The following is a 22,306-nucleotide window of genomic DNA, read 5'->3' on the forward strand; positions in this document are numbered from 1 at the left end:
GGCAAGAGAAACAAAACTCCTAAGCTGAAATTAGTTCCCCCATTCATAAATCAAGTTAACTTCAACTGTGAGCTGAATCAATTCATCTAGAAGGGGATAGAGTCATCTGAGAGGAAAAGTAGAGGTCAATAGATGCTTATTCAGCATCTTAACTAACAAGGGCTGCATAAAGTGAAAACCAACTGTGGGTGATCAAGGACCACGAGTCCTTTTGAAGAGTAGCTGAACTTTAACTTTGAGATAATTCAAGGGCAATTGATAATCCTCATATTTGTCGAAGAGTTTTTGAAAGAAGCATTTTTTTCCTCGACATTTAATACCAAACTTGAAGCCAACATTAGCTCAAAGCGGCTCTCTGTCAATTCTTTCATCCAGTTGAAGCCCCAAAGTAAAAAGCAAATCCACATGTCCATCTCCAGTAGAGCTGTATCAAGATACTCTGGTAAAATATTCAAATTTGATTATTACACCTAAGAAAATCCATGTAATCATATTCTCGACCCCAAATAGATCAATAATTGTAGCTTGCTCATCAATAAATCATTCTCTTACCTCTTAAACATTGTTTTTCTCTTCAGCGATAGAATTCAAAAAACTGTAATAAATCCCAAGCAATATAAATCCAGCGGTTTCCATCTCTCTGCCTGACTTCCCTCTCTGTTTAAAATATTTCACAATTTCTATTCCGTAAGATAGAAACTAAAACTAGAATTTGATTTTAAAAAACGCGTTAACCTAATGATTTCTTCCTGTTGAAGTTTACGTCGATATCGATTGCCCAAGAATGTAATCAGGCAGTTTTATGTCGACTTCAGTTTGGGAGGAATAATGCGACGGAGTTCGCAAGAAAAGAATATTCCTTGCATGCGGTGGAAGGAAAATCTACGTTACGTGAGGAGAGCATATTCCTTGGAATGGGTATTTTGATGGCCAGCGATCAAGTAAGATAATATTGCCGACGGGCCAAGTTTGCGGAATCGTTCTTGTCTTTCTTCTTCGTCTGTTCTTCATTCTGTGCAATGGGGATTCTGGTTAATCAGCTGGCGGCGCTCAGCCTGTGCGTTTTGGTCGCCGGTGGAGAGCTGCCGAGGATAACGCACCAAGTCAAGGAAGAGGGGTCGCTTAGCCTGCTCGTGGTTGGAGATTGGGGGCGTCGTGGCCTCTACAACCAATCCGAAGTCGCTGCCCAGGTGTGTATCTCTCTAACTCTCTCTCTCTCTCTGTATGTCTCTCCTTCTCTCTGTCTCTCTACACTCTCTCTCTCTGTCTCTCTCCCCGCTTTCTCTCCCGTCTCTCTCCCTCCCTCTCTCTATCCCCCTCTCTCCGCTCTCTCTCCCCTCTCTCTTCCCTCTCTCTCCCTTCTCTCTCCCCTCTCTCTACCTCTCTCTCCCTCTCTCTCCCTCTCTCTCCCCTCTCTCTCCCTCTTTCTCCCTCTCTCTCCTCTCTCTCCTCTCTCTCCTCTCCCTCCTCTCTCTCCCCTCTCTCTCTCCTCTCTCTCCTCTCTCTCCCCTCTCTCTCCCCCTCCCCTCTCTCCCCCTCCCCCTCCCTCTCCCTCTCTCTCCCCTCTCTCTCTCTCTCCCCTCTATCTCTCTCTCCTCTCTCTGTCTCCCCTCTCTCTCCCCTCTATCTCTCTCTCCTCTCTCTGTCTCCCCTCTCTCCCCTCTATCTCTCTCTCCTCTCTCTGTCTCCCCTCTCTCTCCCCTCTATCTCTCTCTCTCCTTTCCCTTCCCTCTGTCTCCCCTCTATCTCTCTCCTTTCTCTCTCCCTCTCTGTCTCCCCTCTCCCCTTCTTTCTCTCTCTACTTTCTCTTCCCTTCTGTCTCCCCTCTCTCCCCCTCCTTTCCCCCCCTCCCTTCTCCCCCCCTCTGTCCCCCCTCCCGCCCCTTTCTTTCCCTCCCCTCTTTCCCTCCCCCCTCTGTCTCCCCTCTCTCCCCTCTATCTCTCTCCCCTCTGCCTCCCTCTCTCCCTCTATCTCTCTCCTTTCTCTCTTCCTCTGTCTCCCCTCTCTCCCCCCTCTTTCTCTCTCCTTCCTCTCTCCTTTCTCTCCCCCCCTGTGTCTCCCCTCTCTTCCCTTTCTTCCTCTCTCCTTTCTCTCTCCCCCTGTGTCTCCCCTCTCTTCCCTTTCTTCCTCTCCCTCTCTTTTCTCTTTCCCCCTCTGTCTCCCCTCTCTTCCCTTTCTTTCTCCCTCTCTCCCTCTCTGTCTCACCTCTCTCCCCTTTCTTTCTCTCTCCCCCTCTGTCTCCCCTCTCATCTCCCCATCTCTTCCTTTGTCTCGTCCTCTCTCTTTCTCCCTTCTCTCCCTTCTCTCCCTCTCTCCCTTTGTCTTCTCCTCTCTTCCTCTCTCCCTTCTTCTCTCTCTTTCTTTGCTCTCTCTCTCTCCCCTCTTTCTCTCTCCCTCTCCCCCTCTCTCCCTTTGTCTCCTCTATCTCTCTCTCTCCCTCTCTCCCTTTGTATCCTCCTCTATCTCTCTCTCTCTTCCTCTCTCCCTTTATCTCCTCCTCTATCTCTCTCTCTCCCTCTCTCCCGTTGTCTCCTCCCCTATCTCTCTCTCTCCCTGTCTCCCTTTATCTCCTCCTCTATCTCTCTCTCCCCCTCTCTCCCTTTGTTTCCTCTCTCCCTCTCCCTTCTTTTCTCTCTTTTCTCTCACTCTCTCCTTCTCTCTCTCCCTTTTCTCACTCTCATTCTTTTCTCTCTCTCTCCCTTCTTCTCGCTCTGTTTCTTTTCTCTCTCTCCCTCCCTTCTTCTTGCTCTATTTCTTCTCTCTCTCTGTCTCTCTTATTCTCTCTCCCTCTCCCCTCCCGTCTCTCTCTTTCCCCCTCCTCTCACCCTTTCGCTTCCTCCCTCTAGCCCTCTCTTTTTTCTCTCTCTTTCTCTCTCTTACTCTCTCTATCCATCTCTCCCTTCTTTTTCTCTCTCTCTCTTTCTGAGTCTCTCTCCCCCTCCCTCTCCCTTTCTCCCTCTATCCTTTTCTCTCTCTATCTTTCTGTCTCTCTTACTCTCTATCCCTCACCATTCCCCTCTCTCTCTCCCCGCTCTCCCTTTCTCTCTCTCCTCTATCCCTCTGTCTCTCTGTCTCTCTGACTCTGTTACTCTCTCCCTTTCCTTCACGTCTCTCTCTCCTCTCTCTCTTCTCTCTCTTCTTTCTCTTTCGCTCCCCTCTCTCCTTTCTCTATCTCTCCTCTCTCTTTTCTCTTTTTTCTCTTGTTTCTTTCCTTCTGCTCTCTCTCTCTCTCTCTTCTCTTTCTTTATCCTCTCGCTCCTATCTTCTCTCTCCACTTTTTTCTAAGTCTTCTTTTTCTCTCACTCTCTATGTCCCTAGCTGGTTTGTCCTCACAATTAAATGTGACCTGGGGCAGATGGGAAGGATCGGTGAAGGACTGGGCATCGACTTTGTAGTCTCCACAGGAGATAATTTCTATGAAGATGGCCTCACCAGTGTTGAGGATCCTTCTTTCTTTGAATCATTTGCCAACATGTACACTGCTCCCAGCCTCCAAACCCCTTGGTACACTGGTATGCTTGATCATCTCTTATCTAAGAGAGAGTGGAGAGAGAGAGTGTGTGTGTGAGAAAGAGATATTTGTTTTCTCATTTGAATATGTGGGAGGAAAATAATATTGTTGTTTCTAAGCTTATAAATTATCTGGATGTGCTGCTCAATTGTTTATAAGCTCTTTAATTCTATCTCCATAGTATTTCTCACTTGGAGTTGCTTAATTCCAAGTGAGAAATAGCTTTCACACGATTGACGATTATATCTAAAATGATGTCATGAAAAAATTTTAAAATTTCTGAGTCTAGGGCTGGAAAGGTAATAGTTTTGGAACTTTTTTAGAAATGTATTTGCTTAAGGCATGAATTTTTCATATCATTATAATTTTTGCTTCAAATAACATTATTTGAATGTTTTCCATCTAAAAGTTTTGGGGAATCACGACTACCGAGGGGATGTATTGGCACAACTTGACCCCATTTTACGAACAATGGATAGCCGGTGGAGGTGCAAGAGGTCTTTTATTCTGGAAGCAGGTGAGGATAATATTAAGACAAAACAGCCTCTATTTTCATTAAAGCTAGCTTTAACATTATCACGGTTTTATTATTATCATCAAAATTATGATGAATATCATCAAAATTTTTAATACATATTACATGTGTATGCTTATCATTACCGTAATTTTATTCATCATTATAAATTTACGCTTATCATTACCATAATTTTATTTATCATTATAATTTTTATGCTTATCATTACCATAATTTGATTTATCATTATAATTTTTATGCTTATCATAACCATATTTTACTATCATTCTAATTTTTAATATATTCTTCTAGCGATATTCATCATAATTTTTTTATTATCATTACCATCATTGCATTAGTTTGCTTATAGTTACCATAGTTTATGCTCATTATAACTATCTAAATGAATAAAGGGGCCAAAAATCACTATCATTATCATTTTCTTGCTTTCACCTTAAACATGTTCATTATTGTGAATGATTTTATGCTCATTGTAACCATTATAGTTCTAATTTTGAGACTATTACCACTTCAATTAGCTCTTCTCCACTGAAAATAGGTAAAGTTACAATTACCATTAATTAAATTCCAGGGTTGGTGGAGTTCTTTTTTGTGGACACAAGCCCCATGGTGATGCAGTATTGGGAGAATCCAGAAGATCATAAATATGACTGGAGAGGAGTTGGCCCCAGGGATGTCTATGTGAAAAACTTGCTCGAGGTATAGAAAAATGAAATAATTGTATGTGATAATGGGAGATTCTAATAAATTTCTTTTGCAGAACTTGGACATGGCCCTGGAGACATCAGAGGCAAGATGGAAGTTTGTTGTGGGACATCACACTATCAGGAGTGTCAGCAGCCATGGAGATACTCAAGAGCTTGTAGAAATTCTTCTTCCCATTCTAGAGGTACTCCATTAGCCCTAAGATTAATTATTTATAAACACCTAAGAGGAGAAAAAGAGAGAGCAAAGGGTTGCCTAAGCTTGCAACGAAGCATTGGATTTCTTTCTTCCTCTACAAATCTTAATGCAAAAAATATCAGCCACAAGGTTAGCTAGATAAAGAGTGATATCAATGATTGCATACAACAAAGGAGTAAATTCAGCTTTACAGGAGATTTGTTTCAATAGTTCGTTATGTGTATTTATTTTAAAAGACATGGAGAAGCATAAAGTTATGGTTCAAGGTTGAATTCTGTAAAAATATTGGATCAGATTTTAAATTTCAAACTTGTTCAAAAACTTTGTATCTCCTAGTATTGTATCAAATTTTAATAATCATGTTTCTTTGATCACAACCTTGTGGTACAGAGAAGAAATGTTGACCTCTACATTAACGGCCATGACCACTGCCTTGAGCACATTAGCAGCCGTCACAGGTTCCTCTACAAGTCTCTTATTATATTGTATCATTCAAATATTCAATCTTATACAATATCTAATAGAACTATTTTCTGTCAGTGAACTACAATTCCTGACCAGCGGAGGAGGATCAAAGGCATGGAGGGGTCTTCTAAAGCCAAATGAAGATGAAGTGACGTTCTTCTATGATGGGCAAGGATTTATGTCCATGCAGGTGACATTGTCGGTAGTGAAGGTGATATTTTATGACATCAATGGCAGGGCAATTTATACATGGGAAGCGAGTAAGGATCTTCCGCTTTCTTTTGGTAGTCTTGACATGCAGTCACAATATAACTAGAAATGTGATACTTTGAAGCATCTTGTGGAATAAAAACATTTTCAATGTTCATAATTCTCATGATACTTCATTGATTCTGGTTCTTTACCCATTTTAACACAACTATGGAGGACATCTACATTGTATATTATTACTATACAATAATCCGTATCTATGAAGTTAAAAACTTTTAACATTTTAAAGAATAAAAAAAAAAATTCCACAAAGTTTCATCAAAATCAAGGACCATGTATTCCAAACATCTGCATAGACAATTTATTGCTCATTGTTAATGCTTGGGTATTAAAATTTATCCATTAATAACTGATGATACCTAATATTCATAGATAATTTAAAATCAAGTATGAAAACATGGAACTTTTTAGGGAATAAGTGCATATCTACTAACAAATTCCAAAACTTTTTAGAAATTAATCACTTTTGCCCAAGGAATATGCTGAAATAAAGAGCTCATAAATTACCATGTAAATGAATTCCGAAGAATCATGAATTAAATTTTATAAGTCTGTATTCCAAAAGGACAGTATTCAATTGGTTTTGCAGGGTTCAAGTTCAAAGCAGTGTACTAAAAATAACAAGAGGAAGAGACTTTAATCATACTTGAATTTTATGTAAACTCAGGATGATAAATAAAAATGAGTGAGAGAATAGCATAAAATCTTATTCAGGACAAAACAAATAGTATAGTTTAAGTCTGATTCTCCTATTTATTCTCCCCCAGTGACCATTCTTTTTCTGTTTTCCACAAATTCCCATTAAATGTCAAAACTCCTACATTAAAAAAAGATTATAAGAAAAAACAATAACTTCCCCAATATTTCATTTTTCCTGTGTCAAATAAAAGTCATGCTACAAAATTATCATTCATGTGCATATAAAACAATACCCAAATACTAGGATAGCATTATTTTCTAGCTCCCCTTGTCCCCACTAATGGACCTTCGTCCGTTAGTGGGCCGACCAAGGCTGGCGCCAAAACCAGCCAGCTGCCACCAGGTGGACTCGCGCGACTTCCCACGTGCGCCATCGCCAGCTGTCCAACCCACCGGGCCCACCTCTGTCCGCTTCTCCACGTGGCATCCTCCCATTCGGTCTTCTCTGCGCCTCTGCTCCAGACATAGTAGCTTCTCGGGAAGCTCTCCTCCTTCCTCCGTCTACAGTCGCAGAGCCACTCTCTCTCTCTCTAGTCTTCTCTCTCTAACCTCTCTCTGTCTCTCTCTAGGCGGCTCCTCTCTCTCTCTAGGCTACGGCCGCCATGGAAGGGGAATGCGAGCTCGGAGGGTAAAGATTCGATCTTTGCTTTAGATTGGAAGGTCGGAGCTTGGTCGAAGAGGAGCGATGGAGATTAGGGTTTTGGGGATCGCCATTCTGGTGGCGGTGGGAGCTCTCTTGATGGGGGATGCGAGAGGGCAGGCGAGCTCGGGGGACGCGGCGGCGATGGCGGCCTTGTCGGCTTCGCTCGGCGCGGCGGAGACTCTGGGCTGGTCCTCCGCCGCCGACCCCTGTTCTTGGCGCTTCGTCTCCTGCTCCGGCAACCGGATCTCCGCCATCCAGATCGGAAATCGAAGCGTGACCGGGAGTTTACCGGCAGAAATCCGCAATCTGACCGGTTTGATCCGGCTGGAACTCCAGCAGAACCAGATCCAAGGTCCTCTCCCTTCTCTGACCGGTCTCTCCTCGCTCCAGATCCTCCTCCTGCACCATAATCTCTTCTCCTCCATCCCTCCCGACTTCTTCTCCGGCCTCTCCGCCCTCCAATCCGTCTCCCTGGATAGCAACCCGTTGGACCCTTGGGAGATCCCCCTCAGCCTCGCCGACGCCGCCTCCCTCGTCAATTTCTCCGCGAGCTCCGCCAATGTCACCGGACCCATCCCAGAATTCCTCGGCCGGGCCTTCCCCAGCCTCTCCCACCTCGCCCTCTCCTTCAATCTCCTCCATGGCGGCCTCCCCTCGAGCTTCGCTTCGTCTTCCTTGCAGTCCCTCTGGCTGAACAACCAGCGGAGCGCCGCCCGGCTCTCCGGCCGCCTCGACGTGATCCAGAACATGACCTCTCTGGTGGAGCTCTGGCTCCACTCCAATGGCTTCTCCGGGCCGCTGCCCGACGACGTCTCCGGCCTCGTCTCCCTCGCCGACCTCCGGCTCCGGGACAACCTCCTCACCGGCCCCGTCCCCGCCTCCCTGCTCGCTCTCCCTTCCCTGAGAATGGTGACCCTGACCAACAACCTCCTCCAGGGGCCCGTGCCCGTCTTCGCCACCGCCGTCGCCGTCGTCGACCTCGACCCGAAGAGCGAGAGCTTCTGCCGCCCCGTCCCGGGCGACTGCGAGCCTCGCGTCGCCGCCCTCCTCGCTGTCGCCGGGGCCTTCGGCTACCCGGCGAGGCTGGCGGAGAATTGGCTTGGCAATGACCCCTGCGCCGGCTGGCTCGGCGTCCTCTGCGACCCCGCCGGCAACGTCACCGCCGTCAACCTTCAGAAGATGGGCCTGACCGGCTCCGTCTCCGCCGAATTCGCCGCCATTCCCTCTCTCCAGAGGATCCTCCTCGCCAACAACAACCTCACTGGGCCGATCCCGGTGGCACTGGCCGCCATGCCCAACCTCCGAGAGCTCGACGTCTCCAACAACCTCGTCTCCGGCCCTGTCCCCGCCTTTCCGGCCAGGGTGAAGCTCCTTACAGCGGGCAATTCTCTCCTGGATAAGGCTCCTGGCGGCGGAGTGCCGCCCTCGTCTTCGTCCTCAGCAGGAGAGGGGAACAAGAGAGGAGGAGGAGATCAAGGTTCCTCCTCCAAGACTGTGGGGATTGTCGTCGGCGCCGTCGTCGCGGGGGCCGCCGTCGTGGCCGCGGCGGGGCTGCTGAGCTGGTGCTTGCTGCAGCGGCGGAGGCGGGGTCTGAGGAGGGTGCAGAGTCCCAATGCCATTATAGTCCATCCCCGGCGGTCCGGCTCGGACCAGGACCCGGTGAAGATCTCTGTGGCGGCCGCATCGGCCGCGACGGCAGGGGCTGGCAACGAGGTGCATGTGGTGGAATGCGGCAACATGCTGATCTCTATACAAGTGCTGCGCAATGTGACCAATGATTTCAGTGAGGAGAATGTGCTGGGGAGAGGCGGCTTCGGGACTGTGTACAAGGGGGAGCTACACGATGGGACGAAGATAGCGGTGAAGAGGATGGAGTCGGGGGCGGTGGGGACGAAGGGCCTGGCAGAATTCAAGGCGGAGATCGCCGTGTTGACCAAGGTCAGGCACAGGAACTTGGTTTCCTTGCTGGGCTACTGCCTGGATGGCAGTGAGAGGCTGCTGGTGTATGAGTACATGCCGCAGGGCCCGTTGAGCAGGCACTTGTTCGGGTGGATGGATGAGGGGATTAAGCCGCTGGAGTGGAAGAAGAGGCTAGGTAGTGCTGGAACTTATCCCCTACCACTGTGCTAAAAGTTATAGCTGATAGTTACGGTTCAGATATTTGAATCTTGATCGAATTATCCTTATCAAGACTTGATTGATAAGACAGATTTGATCGATGAGATATCTGATAGATAAGACAGGTGTGACTGGCGAGATATCTGACTGATTGTGATTGAGGGGACCCAATCTGACCAAGTGTCTGATTGCTGATCGGACTGGCAATCTGGAATCAGTCACCTGATTTGATCGACAGTCAGGTCTGGCAACCCAACAGGAACACCGCCTGCCTTCCTAAACGTACCACTGTGCGAAAAGCTATAGCTGATATAAATATTCCTCTGCTGAAAGCTATAGTTTATATTAATACTGCTGTATTTAAAGCTATAGCTGCCACTAATATTCCTCTGCTGAAAGCTATAGTTGATATTAATACTGCTTTATTTAAAGCTATAGCTGCCACTAATATTCCTGTGCTTGACGATATAGCTGACACAAAGGGGGTGCCATTCCGCAATCCTAAATGTATCACTGTGCTAAATGCTATAGCTGATGCTGAGGGCGCTACTCGTCTTCTCGAATTGTGACAGGTATTGCATTGGACGTGGCGAGGGGGGTGGAGTACTTGCATAATTTGGCGCATCAGAGCTTTATTCACAGGGATTTGAAACCGTCGAATATTCTGCTCGGGGATGATATGAAGGCCAAGGTTGCAGATTTTGGGCTTGTTCGCCTCGCTCCTGATGGCAAGTGCTCAATTGAGACCCGCCTCGCCGGCACCTTCGGCTACCTCGCCCCGGAGTATGCCGGTAACTCTCTGTCTTTCTCTTCATCTTTCTCACGTTATCACTGAGACTCTGTGTTTATCTGATCTGGGCCATGCTTTTCTCTCCCTCTTTTACTAAAAAACTGTTGAAAAGGACCCCAAAATTTCACCTAGATTCATTCTTCTGATTGATTTCACAAAGGAACTTTTCACAAAGTTCCATTCCTTTCTTCTTGTTTGTCCGAAAAGTCCATGGATACCCCAAAATTATCACAGAGTTGTCATCTCTGTCAACGAAAAATATTTCAGAAAGCCCCCAATTTTTCAAAGTGATTCCTTCTTCCTCTTCCTCCATGAACTCCGTGTAAACCCCGAAAGTTCTGCAAGCCCTCCAAAATCTTCAGGTGACCTCTTTCTCCGAAAACGCGGCAAAATATTTCCCAAATTCCCATCTTTCTTCTTCTTCTATTGGAAGCTTCCTAAATATTCCCTGAATTCCTATTTCTTTTGTCTTCCTCTTTCTCAAAAATCCAGGGAAGTCCTACAAATTTCTGAGAAGCTTGGATAGTCCCCACTAAATTTCCAATTTTCTGTCCGAAATATATTCCCAGCTTCATCTCCAAGACTCCATTAAAGCTTTTCCGAAATATCCACTAAATTTCCATTCTTTCTCTTCCTCGTTATTCAAGAATCGTATGAAGCCCCGAAAACTCCCGCTAAGCTTCGATTTTCTTCTTTTATTCTGTCTGTCGTCAAATATTCTCCAAAATATTCTCAAGATTTCCAGTTTTTCATTTTTCGGCAAAAGCACCAAATTTCTATTCAGTAAATATCCTTTTTTCCTTTTCTCTCCAATAACTCCACAGAAGCCCAAGAAAACTCCCAAAAATTTTGATCTTCCTGACCAACTTTCAAAGTCCCTCCCCGAAAACTCCCCAAAACATTCTCCAAAGTCCCAAATCTTCATCTCCAGGACTCCAGGGAAGCACCCAACCCGAATTTCACCTCCACAAACCTTTTTTTTTCTCTTCATTCTTCCTCCACTCTCCTACTTACTCATAACACAAAATCTGATCTGGGTTTGTTGCAGTGATGGGGAGGGTGACGACAAAGGCTGACGTGTTCAGCTTCGGGGTGGTGCTTATGGAGCTGGTGACTGGGAGAAAAGCTCTGGATGAGACGCAGGCCGAGGAGAGTGTCCACCTGGTGACATGGTTCAGGCGAGTTCAGCTGAGCAAGGAGGCTTTCCGGAAGGCGATCGACCCGGCTATGGAGCTGGACGAGGAGGCCATGGCTAGTGTGGCAGTGGTGGCTGAACTGGCAGGGCATTGCTGCGCCAGAGAGCCCCACCAGCGGCCAGACATGGGTCATGCCGTCAACGTGCTCTCATCTCTGGCGGAGCTCTGGAAGCCCGCCGACCAGGACGAGGACGGCGGTTTCGGGATCGACCTCGACATGACTCTGCCACAGGCGCTGAAGAAGTGGCAGGCCTTTGAGGATGAGGATGATGGCAATGGCGGCGGTGGCAGCTCGAGCTCGTTCCTCGCCAGTGTGGATAACACCCAGACCAGCATCCCCACCCGGCCTGCTGGTTTTGCTGACTCCTTCACATCTGCAGATGGCAGATGATTGGTAGTTGCTCCCTACCCAGGTCTGCATTCCCCCCTCTTTCTAAATTTTTTATCTCTCTTATGTATATATCTTTCTCTTTCTCTCTCTAAATATATGTGTATGTCTTTCTCTTTCTCTCTCTAAATATATGTATATATCTTTCTCTTTCTCTCTCTAAATATATGTATATATCTCTTTGTTATGTATGCCTCCCTCTACTCTCTCTCTATATATCTCACTCTCTCTAAATATTTGGATATAGCTCCCTCTTCTCCCTTTTTTACATCTCTCTTTCTCCAAATATATCTCATTTAGGTGTACATTTCTCCCTCTTCTCTTTTCTATATTACTATCTCTCTCCCTACCTATATATCTCTCTTATGTATATATAGCTTCTTCTTCTCTCTTCTATATGTATTACTATTTCTCTTCCTAACTATATATCTGTCTTATGTATATATAGCTCCCTCCTCTCACTCTCTCTATCCATCTCACTATCTGTCTCTCTCTCTACAAATCTACTTTTAAATTGCCCTCTGTCTTTAAATCTTTCTCTATTTTATCTTATCCCTCTCTTTGATTTTTTTTGAAGAATATCCCTCTCTTTGATTTATCTCACTGTCTCTTTATCTGTCTCCATGTCTCTCTTCTTCTGTTCTGATATATCTCCCTCTTTCCATCTTCATATCTCTCACTTAAATCTATCGATGATTCTTTATGTATCTTCCATCTATATCTCTCTCTGAATACATTATTTGTCTCCTTCCATGCAACTCCGAGAAACCCTTGTTAATCTCTCTCTAAAGTTCATCGCTATTTATTTTTCCCTCTCTACCTTACTCTCGAGCTAGTTGTCAACTTTATGCATTATTTTAATGTGGGAAATTTTGTTTTCTTGTCTTTGACAGCGGCTCTTTGTCTTCGGTCTAATGAAGACGAGGCAACAAGCGCTCCTGGTCATTTCTCTTTCCATCTCTCTACTTACTTATGTATCTATTTTATGTGACGAGAAATTCACTTCTTGTTTTTGATTTTTTTTTTGTTTCTCTTCGTCTGTGAGTTAGAATAACATTAGAGTGAACTCTCTTTAGTTGTCCCTCTATCCTACTCTATCTATCTATCTATCTATCATTGTATCTCTCTCACTATCTATCCATCTCTGTATATTTCCCTATCTTATCGATCTATAAATTTAGCTGTCTCCTAATCCTTCTCTCTTTTTTTTTCTATTTTCTATCTATAGATCTCTCTGCTTGCCCGTATCTCTCTGATATATGTTTCTCTATACGTCTCTTTCAATATCTATATAGCTCTTGTCAACGTGCAGCCAAAACACCTTTTTTGGTGAGTTTCTCTTCGTACGGGTGATGGAGTCGCATTTAAGTGAACTTCCATGAATAATTCATTTAAGTGAACTTACAGGAAGAATGCATTTTAGTGAACTTACAGGAATAACGCATTTACGTGAACTTATAGGAATAATGCATTTGAAGTGAGCTTAAAGGAATAGTGCAGCTTTAGTGAACTTAGAGGAACAACGCATTTGAGTGAACTTATAGCAATAATGCATTTTAAGTGAGCTTATACGAATAATGCAGTTAAGTGAACTTACAGGAATAATGCATTTTAAGTGAACTTACAGGAATAATGCATTTAAGTGAACTTATAGGAATAAACCATTTTAAGTGAGCCTATAGGAGTAATGGCAACAAAGAAAAATTTTATACACAAACCACAACTAAATGCAGCACGCATGTTTATGGACATTTATCATTTGGAGTAAAATTATAGTAAGTTATTCAAGTATGAAAGGAGATCCAATAAGGCTACGTAAATTTATGAGAGGGATGGGCCAGGACTAGATGGGTATTTGGTCAGTCACCCATTCATGAATGTAGTGTTTGCCCAACCGGTATCCGTCCGTCATCCGGTATCGGACAACCGATATCCGAATATCGGATATCGGATATCAGTCGATATCAGTCTCTGAGGGTTAGATGGATATCGATACCGGATACCGTAGGCGAAGGGACACGACGGATACCGGGTATCGATTTTCGATATCCACTGATTTTTTCTCATTCCACCGCCATCCCATATGGGAAAACTCTAAATTCTTTTGGAGTTTATATTTGCCTCAGCCGTCATGTATGTAAATCTCATTGTGCACGCCCACAGATGCTACATATTGAATATATTAGATTTGTCCTTTTCACGTATTGTTGTCATATGTCAAAATTCATATGTAAAAAATGCAGCATATATGTGCGCCTTAATTAATGATAGAACGAAATTAATATAACATAATTTTAAGAAAATAAAACTGCGCAATATAATTAATATTTTTAATGGATAATAGAAATAGTTAGTTAGAGGAATAATAAATCTGACGGTTTAATAATAAGGGGAGACTGAGATATTAGTGGAATGGGTTATTTTAGACTTACAATTAATGTCTTAACGAAATTAATATTAATGTATTTTTTAAAAAATAAAACTGCAGAATATAATTAATACTTTTAATAGATAATAGAAATAGTTAGTAAGAGGAATAATAAATCTGACGGTGTAGTAATAAGGGGAGACAAAGATATTAGTGGAATGGGTTATTTTAGACTTTCAATTAATGTCTTAACAAAATTAATATTATGGAATTCTAGGAAAATTAAAGTGCTTAATATAGTTAATACTTTTAATAGATAATTGAAATAGCTAGTAAGAGGAATAATAAATCTGACGGTTTAATAATAAGGGGAGAGTGTAAAATATTTGTGGATGTGTTTTTTTAGACTTAAAATTAATGTTTTAACGAAATTAATATAATGTAATTATAAGAAAAGAAAATTACATAATATAATTAATACCTTTAATAGATAATAGAAATAGTTAGTAAGAGGAATAATAAATATGATGGTTTAGTAATAATGGGAGACTGTAAGATATTAGTGGAATGGGTTATTTTAGAGTTTCAATTAATGTCTTAACAAAATTAATATTATGGAATTTTAGGAAAATTAAAGTGCATAATATAGTTAATACTTTTAATAGACAATAGAAAAAGTTAGTAAGAGGAATAATAGATCTGAAGGTTTAACAATAAGAGACGAGTGTAAGATATTATTGGAATGGTTATTTTAGACTTTCAATTAATTTTTTTACAAAATTAATATTATGGAATTTTATGAAAATAAAAGTGCATAATATAATTAGTACTTTGAATAGATAATAGAAGTAGTTAGTAAGAGGAATAATAAATCTGACTGTTTAATAATAAGGGATAGTGTAATAAGTAATGAAGTGCATTTTTGAATTAAGTGTTTTACTTGCAGTTAAATGTGAATTTTTAATTTTTGAAAATTCAAGAAACTTTTTGGAAAATGTTGGAAAAATATTTCATAAACTCTCCCCCACTTTGTGGTGCTTTAACATGGTTGGTGGAACCAATATTTATAGTACTCAATAAAGTGCACATTTGAACTAAGTACGACATTTGTTTGATTACGTGTGAATTTTTAATTTGGTGAAATTCAACATTTTTTCATGAGAATGTTGCAAAACTCAACAGAAAAATATATAAAAGTATATACATGAACAAGTCTTAATGTTTAACAAAATTCACTACATATTTAGGACATCGGTGCAAAGTCTTAAACAAAGGAGGCTATGTCAAAAACACTTTCTTCCCCTAGGCATTAGACCACGGCTCTGTCAAATGTTTGTACTTATTTGGTCGCCACCTGCGTAGCGAAAGTTAAGAAATAAAAAACAATGATTACGTAAAAAATGGGAAACATGCGATTACGTTCATGAACTTGATGTGTACCTCTAACACATGCGACCACACCATCTTGCTCATCATTGCCATCAGAATCCAGCTCAACATTAGTGTACTGTCGTTTGTTGTCTGCACCGAGCCAACACTTCACATTGATTAGTGTTTTGATGCTTATCGCCGACAGACGTGATCTCTTGTACGTGACAATAGTGTTGGCCACCGAGAACATGCGCTCGGCAGGAGCGCTTGTCGCACATACAGACAACAGCTCCCTCGTAACAGCAGCAAGTAATGGGAAACGCTTCGCCCTTGTGCTGTTCCACCAAGATAATGGAGTGAACACTCCCTCATCAGGCACGACCTCCTTCAGGTATTGGTTGAACTCGTCCCACGCTGACCTTCTTGCTGCACGTGCCGGTTGGACTTTCCGCATAATGCTCTAAAGCCAAGTGTCCAACTCTTTACCCCTCGGGGTCCCTCTTCAGCGTCCCCCCTCGGTCCACCCAGATGCGATTCACACGGTAACAAGGACCGTACGTATGCAATGGTTGCCTCTCGAACGCCCGATTGGAGCATTGCCCCTTTGTGGAATGGATCCATCAATGTCGCGGCGGTGATTGTCTCATTCGCCCACAAGATCTCGACATATTGTGCAAGCTTCCAATGCATCGCCTTACACGCTTACGCCATGTTGGAACGATCTGTTTCATGCAATCGTCGTACGCCTGTGAAGAAATTGCCATCTTAGATTTGCTGGACCACTTCCTCCATGTGTTCTTTGAGGCCGTCTATGAGGTATAGTACGTCACATATCACCGGCGTCACTATCTTGCAAACATGGTCGGTGGATACAGCGAAATGACCAAGGATGTGACAAAACTCTTTGACTAACTCCCACTCATCCTTCGACATCTTTGTCGCCATCCCCTTCTGGCCAAAAGCCTTCGACACTTCATCAATTACATCCTGCTTCTTCACGGCGATCATTAGCATAGCGTAAGTGCTGCTCCATCGAGTCGGACAGTCTAAGACGACCATGTTGGAGTCCTCAACTTCGGGAGTGTCTTCAAATGCTTTCGCATAAAGTTCTCTCCGTTTTGTAGAGCTTCGAATACTGCGCATCAGTGTCCGCACCTTTGCAACTACATCACCCAAGCATAATGGCCAGCGTGCTCCGTCATGGTCGTTGGATGCTGAGAAGATATCTCCAAGCTCGTTATCCTGGTCGCTGTCGTAGTGCTCTGCTGTCCTTGTCACGTCGCCCTCTTTGGGCTCCATAGCTTGGGCCAAAGGAATGCCGAAGCTTTTTATTGCCACTTGAACGACAGTGTTCAGAATGTGTGCGACACATGGGACGTGCCTTCTGGCGCTAAAGGTCGGGTTAACGATCTTTATCTTCCTCGCCATCAAGGTCAACATCATCTTATTCATCGTGGCATTGTCAGTAGTCACGGCGTAGACCTACATAAAAATTAGTCACATGCAAAGTCACGAAGCTAGTTAATAAGATAAAGTTTGTCATTGAATGCTGACGACGAAAATTCTTCTAGAGCCTGGAGAACGATGGCCGCCATGTTTTCTCCATCGTGCTTGACGACGATTTCTCAGAATGTAAGAACCCGCTCTCGGTACACCCATTTATTGTCCACCCAATAGACGGTGATGCCCAGTAGTTCAGTACCATTCTCTGTGGTCCACGCATCTACGGTGAGTAAGACGCAGTCCACGTTCTCCCATAGCTTCTTCACATCTTGTTTCATGCGACCATGCATTTGGATGGTCCATTACTTAATGACCTTTGCACTTGGAGGATCCAAGTCGAGAAGTGTCGCATAACACAACATCTCCTTGAAGGCAACATTCTGAACAATGCTCCACGGTGAATCAGTCATGCATACGAACCGTGCAATGACATTCTTTGTTTCCTTCAGCATATGCCCCCTCATCCGCCCTCGTCATCCTGGCTCTCCCTGATGTCTGCTTTACAATCTGTTCGATATACGTGGCTGATCAGGGTCTTTCGACACCTCACCCTTAAGCTCCGTGTGACGAACTGGATTGCAAGCTTTGAAATGTCGCCAAAATATGTTGGTGCTTTTGTCGGCCTGGCGCTTTATCGCTTTTCTCTTATTGTGCGGATTCATCTCCCTGCACAGTAAGCATGTGTAGTATCCATCTTCCATGTGTTTAAAGTAGTCAATGATGACTGAACGATTCAAACGAGGGTGACTCTGTAAGGCACGAGAAGTTCTCGCATCCGTATGTTCAGGGCCTACAGCTCCCGACCTTGATCTGTCTTGGGTTGGGCCACTGCCTCTAGATGGGTTCATGTTTCTGAAGGCATAATTTGGTAAGCAATGATTGAATACAACGGCATCTCATGATGCCAAACTACGTTGAAACTCTGAAGTAAGTAACGGATACAATGAATAAAACCAATAAATAAACAGAGCACTGAGGTAGAATGACAGAAGCGTGGAACTCAATGCGAGAGAATGACAGGTGGGTGAATTTAAGAAGAGATATTCAGAGTTAGTGAGTAAAAGAGAATGAGTGGGGCGGGATAATTAGAGAGTAAGGGAGGGCGAGAGAGAGTGAGGGGTAATTAGGGGGTATGAGATAATGAGAGGAACGAAGGAGAATTGGATAGTGGGGGAGAAGGAGAGGAGATAGGCAGAATTAGGGAGTAGGGGAGAATGAGAGTAGGGAGGGAGAATCAGATTGGAAGAGAAAATGAGAGAGGGAGAGTGAGGATTATGGAGTAAGTTAGAATGAGAGGGAGAGGGAGATTTCTAGATTAAGAATGTGAGTGAGAATGAGGGTGAATTAGAATTGTAGAGTAAGGGAGAATGAGAGAGAGAGAAGAGAGGAGAGGAGGAGAATTAGGGAGTAATAGAGGGTGGGAGAAGAGAGGGAGAGATAGAACAATAAATTAAAAATCAGCAGAGCGTGAGAGAGAGTGAGGGAGAGAGATAGAATCATATTGTAAGATAAAATACGAGAGGGAGGGTGAGAATTCTAGATTAAGGGAGAATGAGAGAGAGAGAAGAGAGGAGTGGAGGAGAATTAGGGAGTAATAGAGGGTGGGAGAAGAGAGGGAGAGATAGAGAAATAAATTAAAAATCAGCAGAGCATGAGAGAGAGTGAGGGAGAGAGATAGAATCATATTGTAAGAGAAAATGAGAGAGGGAGGGTGAGAATTATAGAGTAAGGGAGAATGAGAGAGAGAGAGAAGAGAGGAGAGGAGGAGAATTAGGAAGTAGTAGAGGGTGGGAGAAGAGAGGGAGATATAGAACAGGAAATTAAAAACCATCAGAGCGTGAGAGAAAGCGAGGGAGAGAGATAGAATCATATTGTAAGAGAAAATGAGAGAGGGAGGGTCAGAATTACGGAGTAAGTTAGAATGAGAGGGGGAGAAGAGAGGATAGAGGGAGAACTAGAGAGTTATAAAGGGTGAGAAAAGAGAGGGAGGGTTAGAAGTTATAACTATAAATTAGAATGTAAGATGGACTGAGAGGGAGAGTTATAGAGAAAGGGAGAATGAGAGAGAGATAAGAGAGAATTATAGAGTAAGGGAGAATGAGAGAGAGAGAGAAGAGAGGAGAGGGGGAGAATTATGGAGTAATAGAGGGTGGGAGAAGAGAGGGAGAGATAGAACAATAAATTAAAAATCAGCAGAGCGTGAGAGAGAGCAAGGGAGAGAGATAGAATCATATTGTTAGAGAAAATGAGAGAGGGAGGGTGAGAATTGTAGAGTAAGGGAGAATGAGAGAGAGAGAAGAGAGGATAGGAGGAGAATTAGGGAGTAATAAAGGGTGGCAGAAGAGATGGAGAGATAGAAAAATAAATTAAAAATCAGCAGAGCATGAGAGAGAGTGAGGGAGAGAGATAGAATCATATTGTAAGAGAAAATGAGAGAGGGAGGGTGAGAATTATAGAGTAAGGGAGAATGAGAGAGAGAAGAGAGGAGGGGGGGAAGAATTAGGGAGTAATGGAGGGTGGGAGAAGAGATGGAGAGTTAGAAGTCATAACTATAAATTAGAATGTAAGATGGACTGAGAGAGGGAGAGGGAGAGTTATAGAGAACGGGAGAATGAGAGAGAGATAAGAGAGAGTTATAGAGGGAGAATGAGAGAGAGAGACAAGAGGAGAGAGTTTACGGAGTGTGAGAGAGAAGGAGAGATAGAGGGAGAATTAGATTGAAAGAGCAACTGGGGGAAGGAAAGGGAGAATTATACAGTAAGGGAGAATGATCGAGAGAGAAGAGAGGGGCGAGGGAGAATTGGAGACTGGAGAGTGGATAGTACGAGAGAATTATAAATTAGAAAAGAGAGAGAGGGAATGAGAAAAGAGAGAGGGAGAATTGGAGATTGGAGACTGGAGAGAAGAGAGAGGGAATGAGAAAAGAGAGGGAGAGTTAGAAGTTAGAACTATAAATTAGAAATTTACGGAGCGTGAGAGAGAATGAGATAGAGGGAGAATTAGATTTTAAGAGCAACTGGGGGAAGGAAAGGGAGAATTATACAGTAAGGGAGAATGATCGAGAGAGAAGAGAGGGGAGAGGGAGAATTGAAGACTGGAGAGTGGAGACTGGAGAGTACGAGAGAATGAGAAGAGAGAGGGAGACTTAGAAGTACAACAGTGAAGAAGAATTAGAGAGAATGTGAAATCAGATGTAAAAGAACGAAGAAGAATCGGCAGTGAGATGAATTAAGAACAGAAAACAAGTTAAATTTAGAACTATTCATCGGCATAGAATGTGATTAAAGGGACGAAAAATACAAAACTGACGAAAATGCTGGAACGTACCCGTGAGTTGCCGTTCGCCGATTCCGCCACTACCGCCGTCCGCTGATGCTGCCGTCCACTGTCCACCGTCCGCCTGTTCCGCCGTCAGCTGTCTTCAGCTCTCCTCCCCTCTTTCGTGTATTTTTTATTCAAAGTTTTGAATAAAAAATACACGAAAATTCGTAACTTAATAAAATTCGATGTGGATATCGAAAACCGATATCCGGTACCATCATCCTTCCCCCTGAGACGGAGGTGGATGCCGACATCGAGCCGGATATCGGTATTGGAAATCCGCACTGTAGCAACTGATATCCGATACCGATATCTGATATCCGGATACCGAAAAAAACAGATTCTGCAAATCCCCTTTCCGGTATCCGATACAGCATTCGTCTGGATACCGGCATCTGGTACCGGTATCGGGACTGGCGAACACTACATGAATGTTATTATCATGTAGAAAAATAATCATCCATTAGCAGTTCCTATCTTGAAATGGTTTTGTCTCAAGACGTGCTTGATGGGGAACTAGTTCCATTTTGTATCCTTGATGTAATACGACCTCGGCCGGGATCGATCGGCTCGTATTACGTCACAGGAAATATGATACTATATCATGAGATGTAATCGATGAATTTGAAAATGTCAAATGAGCAGTCGCAGGTGTCAACGGATGAGGTCGTGAGCCACGCCGGCAATGAGAGGAGAATGATCCAAGGATCAAACTCCCAATGACCCGCGGGTTCGACTAGACGTCTAGACGGTGAGGGGCATTTGACGACCCAGGTGTGTTCAACGTCCAAGTCAACGACCGTCCTATCAACCACAAGAGATATCCTATACTCGACGAGGTGGCTAGTCCTATCTCAGTGATGTATCAAGAATCAACAGCAGAGGACGTGATAGGGAAGGACGAGACTGCAGCAGATAATAATACTGGTAATAAGGAGGGGAGACGAGACTGACCTTTGGAATCGCTAGTCCACGGTGTCTAATCTTGATCGGCTGGTGACGAGTTGAGGGCGGCAACGTGATGGAAGAAGGCTCGGGTGAGGACAGCCCGGACGTCCGGCCGGCTAGCGCAAGGTGTGAGCTGGCCAGCAGACACGTCGTCACGACAAGCGACGGAGCAGCGGACAGTTGCGCGACTAGCATCCAGTGGGCGAGCGCAGACGGGCGGACGGCACGCGGTGCGCGCACTGGCGGGCGGTCGCGCTGCGCGATGAGCACAGACGGGATGGCGCGCGTGCGCTGGCTGCGGCGGGCGGACGCACGCGCGGGTACCACCTTCACGCACGGCGTCGTTCGTCGAGCGGCGAGCACGCCCGGACGTGGCGTTGACGTGCGCACCGGTGAGGAAGGTGGTCACGGTCGAGAGCCTGCCGTTCGGGCGGGTTGAGGCAGGGCAAGAGGCGCGACGACAGGGTGAAACAGATGGGAAACGGGGCGCGGCAGCAGAGAGAAGGATAGGGCGGAAGAAGGAAGATGAGGGCAAGGGACCAAGAAACGGGGGGGAAGAGGAGCGAAGAGTGGTCGGTGGGGCAAGAAGGGAGAGAGAGATGGGTGGCGGATGAGGGTTGATGATCAAGAAATGGTGGCGGAAGGGAGGAGGGGGACGGTGGACGAGAAGGGCGAGGGAAAGGGCGCGGGTGAGGGTAGGATCAAGAAACAATGAGGGAATGGAAAGAATGGGGAAGAAGATTCAAGAAACGGAAGGAAGTAGAGGAGGAAGGGGCGGCAGGGTGGGGAACGAAGGGACGGAGGATGGAAGGAGGAGGTCGGTGGAGGATGGTGGCCAAGAAGAGGGGTGCAAGGTAGGGGGGCGATCAAGAACCTTCCAAGAACGGAATTCTTGATCAGTCTGAGCGTTGCTCCCTTGGTGGAGCGAGTTTCCCAGGTCGATGGCGCGTCGACGTCGATCGTGAGTCTCCAAGACTCTCCGGAGTGATCTCGACGAAAATCTTCTTAGCTCTTGACGATGACGACTTCTTGAATTCTTTGATCGTGTCGGAGTGACCTCGACGACACGCTTGAACACGTCCCTTCAGAGTGATCTCGACGAAGGAACATGGGCTCTAATCCATGGAGTAATCTCGACGTGGGTGAGGTTAGCCAAACCCCTACGCTACTCTCTACGATAGGGGAGACGAAATGTGAAAATTCTTCAACAAATGACTCCAAGTGTTCCTTGGGCATGCCATCCCCTTATATAGGGAGGATGGGTGCCAAGAGAACGT

The 22,306-nt window shown here is 44.6% G+C and overlaps 2 protein-coding genes across 2 annotated transcripts; both read left to right on the plus strand.

Moving 5' to 3' along the window:
* Nucleotides 1-933: 933 nt before the first annotated feature.
* On the plus strand, nt 934-5,784 carry LOC144704726 (purple acid phosphatase 4-like). Its single transcript, XM_078577249.1, has 7 exons — nt 934-1,190; nt 3,356-3,512; nt 3,921-4,028; nt 4,618-4,745; nt 4,807-4,935; nt 5,340-5,407; nt 5,490-5,784. Exons 1-7 carry the CDS (start codon nt 1,020-1,022, stop codon nt 5,728-5,730), a joined length of 1,002 nt encoding a protein of 333 aa, XP_078433375.1. The 5' UTR covers nt 934-1,019; the 3' UTR covers nt 5,731-5,784.
* A 1,088-nt stretch (nt 5,785-6,872) lies between these two features.
* Nucleotides 6,873-12,603, plus strand: LOC144704931 (receptor protein kinase TMK1-like). Its single transcript, XM_078577518.1, has 4 exons — nt 6,873-9,121; nt 9,717-9,935; nt 10,983-11,543; nt 12,412-12,603. The coding sequence occupies exons 1-3, from the start codon at nt 7,069-7,071 to the stop codon at nt 11,519-11,521; spliced, it is 2,811 nt and encodes a 936-aa protein (XP_078433644.1). The 5' UTR covers nt 6,873-7,068; the 3' UTR covers nt 11,522-11,543; nt 12,412-12,603.
* The last annotated feature ends 9,703 nt before the right edge of the window (nt 12,604-22,306 follow it).

The sequence above is a fragment of the Wolffia australiana genome, chromosome 6 (assembly GCF_029677425.1).
Source record: "Wolffia australiana isolate 7733 chromosome 6, ASM2967742v1".
Classification (NCBI taxonomy): domain Eukaryota; kingdom Viridiplantae; phylum Streptophyta; class Magnoliopsida; order Alismatales; family Araceae; genus Wolffia; species Wolffia australiana.